The sequence below is a fragment of the Callithrix jacchus genome, chromosome 15 (genome assembly GCF_049354715.1).
Source record: "Callithrix jacchus isolate 240 chromosome 15, calJac240_pri, whole genome shotgun sequence".
NCBI lineage: Eukaryota > Metazoa > Chordata > Mammalia > Primates > Cebidae > Callithrix > Callithrix jacchus.
Window position 1 is genome coordinate 89,665,682 of NC_133516.1, and position 4,743 is coordinate 89,670,424.

The window sequence follows — 4,743 nt, forward strand, 5'->3', positions numbered from 1 at the left end:
GAATATCTTGAGAAAAAGAACTCAAAAAGCACCTCAGATTCACAGGCAAATGCAAATAAAAAAACCACAACCACAACGAAGAACCAACACCAATCAGAGCGCTGCTCCTCGTGGGCCCTTTCTGAGGATTGGTAGAAACTGCATTTTTTAATCTCGGCTTTCATGTTTGTCCAAGATCTTTAAAGGGAGGAGAAAAAAGAGAGAAAGGCAGGCACTGTATAAAAGAAGCACCCTTGAGGTTTCTAAAATTTACACCAAAACTTCATAGGTGAGGACGCTCACCAGATTTAACATTTGCACTTTGGTGATGGACCCAGAAGGTACTTCAGTTTATTTGGATTATTACTATGCTACAAGCCCAAACCCTGACATCAAGGAGCCACGCCCCCATGTTCCTTACACCTCCGTCTTCCTTCCAGTCTTCTACACAGCAGTGTTCCTGACTGGAGTGCTGGGGAACCTTGTTCTCATGGGAGCGTTGCATTTCAAACCCGGCAGCAGAAGACTGATCGACATCTTTATCATCAATATGGCTGCCTCCGACTTCATTTTCCTTGTCACGCTGCCTCTCTGGGTGGATAAAGAAGCATCTTTAGGACTGTGGAGGACGGGCTCCTTCCTGTGCAAAGGGAGCTCCTACGTGATCTCCGTCAATATGCACTGCAGTGTCTTCCTGCTCACGTGCATGAGTGTTGACCGCTACCTGGCCATTGTGTGGCCAGTCGTGTCCAGGAAATTCAGAAGGAAAGATTGTGCATATGCAGTCTGTGCCAGCATCTGGCTTATCTCCTGCCTGCTAGGGTTGCCTACTCTTCTCTCCAGGGAGCTCACGCTGATTGGTGATAAGCCATACTGTGCAGAGGAAAAACCAACTCCTATTAAACTCACATGGTCCCTGGTGGCCTTAATTTTCACCTTTTTTGTTCCTTTGTTGAGCATTGTGACCTGCTACTGTTGCATTGCGAGGAAGCTGTGTGCCCATTACCAGCAGTCAGGAAAGCATAACAAAAAGCTGAAGAAATCTTTAAAGATCATCTTTATTGTCGTGGCAGCCTTTCTCGTCTCCTGGCTGCCCTTCAATACTTTCAAGCTCCTGGCCATTGTCTCTGGGTTGCAGCGAGAACTCTATTCTCCCTCAGCCATTCTTCAGTTTGGCATGGAGGTGAGTGGACCCTTGGCATTTGCCAACAGCTGTGTCAACCCCTTCATTTACTATATCTTCGACAGCTATATCCGCCAGGCGATCGTGCACTGCTTGTGCCCTTGCCTGAAAAACTATGACTTTGGGAGTAGCACTGAGACATCAGATAGTCATCTCTCTAAGGCTCTCTCCACCTTCATTCATGCAGAAGATTTTTCCAGGAGGAGGAGGAGATCTGTGTCACTCTAAAGGGAACTGTGACATTTCGAGCTCCGTGGTGGGTTAAGGAGTTAATTTTTGTCAGCCACAAAGAAAGAAGTGTTAATGATAGGATCCACATTGCTTCATAATGCAAGGAAGAGTTAATTTTTAAAGCAATCAAGTCCACCAGACAAAATCCAACTCCCATCTGTCCTTAAACTCTTGGATAAAGGCTCCAGCTTGAACCAGTCCTTTTCTTCATGATTGTTAATGGGCATTTGGGCCTTTCCTCTTTGAAGAACCTTGGTACCTTCAATCCCACCATCCTTCATACTGAGCTCCAAATTGGACTACGTTGAAATGATTCTGCCTACTTTCATCTGATGAGAAATGCAGTAACAATGCAGGTAACAACAATATAATATACCTGCACTCTGTAATTAATTGTTTCTGAGTTACTAAGCTAGATTCTGACCTCAATCTTTAAAGCTGTATATAGCTATTCTTCATGATCTTCCAACATTGTGCTTCATCCTATGCTTATTCACAGTGGCTTTGGACTGGCAAAAAAAACCTCATGGGGATTTTGTACAGTGTATGTGATTTTGGACTTCCTTTATCATGCGGTCGTCTAGTATTTTAACACGTAAGCATATGGCAAGATTCGACCTCTGTTTGCTTTATAAGATATTGATAGAAATGTGTCCCATTCATAATGGTGTAGTAACTATTTTTTAATGGGGTTTTACTATGCTCTTTTGTTTTCATTGCCTTTATAAATTAGGATTTTACTTTGCTTTAATTACATGTTTTTAATTACCCAGTTATCTAGTTATCACAGGAAAATGTTGTTACTAATATAATTGGAACTCATCAAATGCTTAGCCCTACTCCTGTGCAGATTATCATTTTGTATTTTAATTAAAATGTTGGTGCTACGCATTCCCTATACCATCATTTGCTTGGTGCATATAATTTCAAGATAAGATCCAGACTACTCCGTATTCGGCAGAAGTAGAAAATCTCTAACAAAGATGTCATTAGTATTTTATATACGTTTTTTCCATACCCAGAAACCTTCTTGAATTCCTTTACCCAATAAATATTTATTAAGCCCACTTGTATCTATATTCTTTTTGAAGACTTTGATGTGAAAAACATGTAATCAGTGGCAACCACAGAGACTGCAGCAGCAAGCGTGCTATGTAAACATCTTTGATTCAAGAGAAAGAGCGTTATGTTTTTACCTCCACTGTTGACTTGAATGAATTACCGTCTTACTTCTAAATATTAGGCTTGAAAATCACAAAAAACTTAGAGTTCTTTCAAAAACTAGCCAATTTAATTTCATCCCATGTATCTTTCACATTAAGAGAAACTTCAAATATTGAACATCTCCCTGTAACCTAATTAGAAGCTGAGAATACAGTTTTTGGTTTTATAAATTGGCTAACTTGTTAACTTTTCTTAAACTGTTATTAAATAAAAATATCATTTCCTTACATAAGTATTCTTCTGTATTAATTTCTAACAGCATATTAATATTAATACTAATTCCAACTAATACTAATTCTAATAAGCTTTTAGTAAATTTTTATGGTTGTAGAAAAAAATGACCAGGTAAATAATAACAAATAAATCTTCTTGGAAAACTTCAAAACTAAATTCAATGCAATTGAATAGATCTCCCAAAGGTAAACAGAAACAAAATATAAAAGGTAGAAGACACACATTTCTTTAAAACAAATCAGCAAAAAACACTGTTACTAATCATGAAAGGTACTACCTTTAAAAATAGCTGAATCAATCAGCTAAGTTATTTGTTGGGAAAGAAGAAAATCTGTGCTATTAATTTTAGCTTCATCCTTAATGTTGTGATATTGGTAAGATCATTTTAATCTTTCATACCTAAATATAGTTGGTAATATCTATGCCGAGGGAATTATCAAGGATACTGTAAAAATAATAACGTGTTTTTAAATGTTGAGTGAAAAGTTACTATAAAAATAATTAGAGTTCTATTATTAATTATTGAATACTTACAAATTTTCAAACTAACATCAAATAATACTTAATCGTTCTCATTTTTAAAATATTAAGATTTTGTTTTATTTCTACTTCATCACTTTAATTTTTGCTGAGAATATTTAAAATAACACCAAATAGAAATATGTATTATTGGTTTTATTGATATTTTAAATAGATACAGTAACTATAGGCTTTAATAAAATCTTAGCATATTTTATATTTATAATGTACCGGTTGTGAAAGGAAAAAAAAGACGTAATTTTATAGGCAGTATAACTCTAAAGAAAAAAGTTCACAGCTTGATTAAGTTCATAAGTTATTTTGTTATATATGGATTCTGCTGGTATGAACTGTAATTTATATTATAATAGCATTAAAAGGCTTATTACAAATTATTTAGTTGTCTGACATTTTGCGTATTTTTAAAACCATATTTCTTCATTTTTAATTTGAACAATTTCTATACACAGATATACATAGAAACACAGACTCCTATTTATAACTTTTCATGATTTTTATTATCTGAATTAAACTAGCCTAACCGCTAATTTGTGATAATTTAATATCATTAAAGAACAAATGAACACATTACCAAGAATTTCCAGAAAATTACTCTTACATCCTAACACAATCATGCCTTGCAGGTTATAGCCAAAGTTAGAAAAACAGAATAAAATTTTAACAATTCAGAGTGAATACCTAAGGAAATCACTAGGAATTAACATTATTTGTTGTCACTTGTGTAAGTAGTCCAAAGCTACTGCCAGGATGCAAATGACAAATATGAAAGGATAGTGGTCTCTCAAGCATTTCTCAAATAACTTTTAAAAACTTACCCCAGAAAAGTTCTCCATTAAATCCCAGTGTATCCCGGATAACTTTATAATCAATTTTAAAAGAGATGTACTCAAGGCATGCAGAGTTGCAAACATAGTCCCAAACATATTTACTCCATTTGGGCTCTATTGAAAGGCTGAAACTAACCTGATATTCCTCGGAGTCCCTTAACCTGTCCATCTGAGCAAGTCAAAATCACTTCTGTGGCGAAAAGTTATTAACAGTCTTAAAGGGAAGCTATGTGCGTGACTGAGAATGGACTATTACTAGGGGTCACAAGTTAATTTTTAAATAGATGCAGAAATGCACAGTATGATGGTAAGGTGAGTGGAAAAAAAATCTTCCTCTGTGACTCATCTTGACTCCTCAAATCACTCTCTATTCTACCTAGCAATATCAGAAGTAAGAAATGACTTGTCAAATGTACGTGCCACAAAGAACCTCAGTTTTCCTACAGAGCTCATTCATAAAAGCCAAGCAAAACTAAAAGAATTATAAATTTGCCTCGAAAATCAGACCACTGGTTTAACCTGCTA

The 4,743-nt window shown here is 35.9% G+C and overlaps 1 protein-coding gene across 1 annotated transcript; it reads left to right on the forward strand.

The window, feature by feature from the left end:
- The first annotated feature begins 209 nt into the window (after positions 1–209).
- GPR15 (G protein-coupled receptor 15) lies at positions 210–4,397 on the forward strand. Its single transcript, XM_008982585.6, has one exon. It carries the CDS (start codon positions 308–310, stop codon positions 1,388–1,390), a length of 1,083 nt encoding a protein of 360 aa, XP_008980833.2. The 5' UTR covers positions 210–307; the 3' UTR covers positions 1,391–4,397.
- The last annotated feature ends 346 nt before the right edge of the window (positions 4,398–4,743 follow it).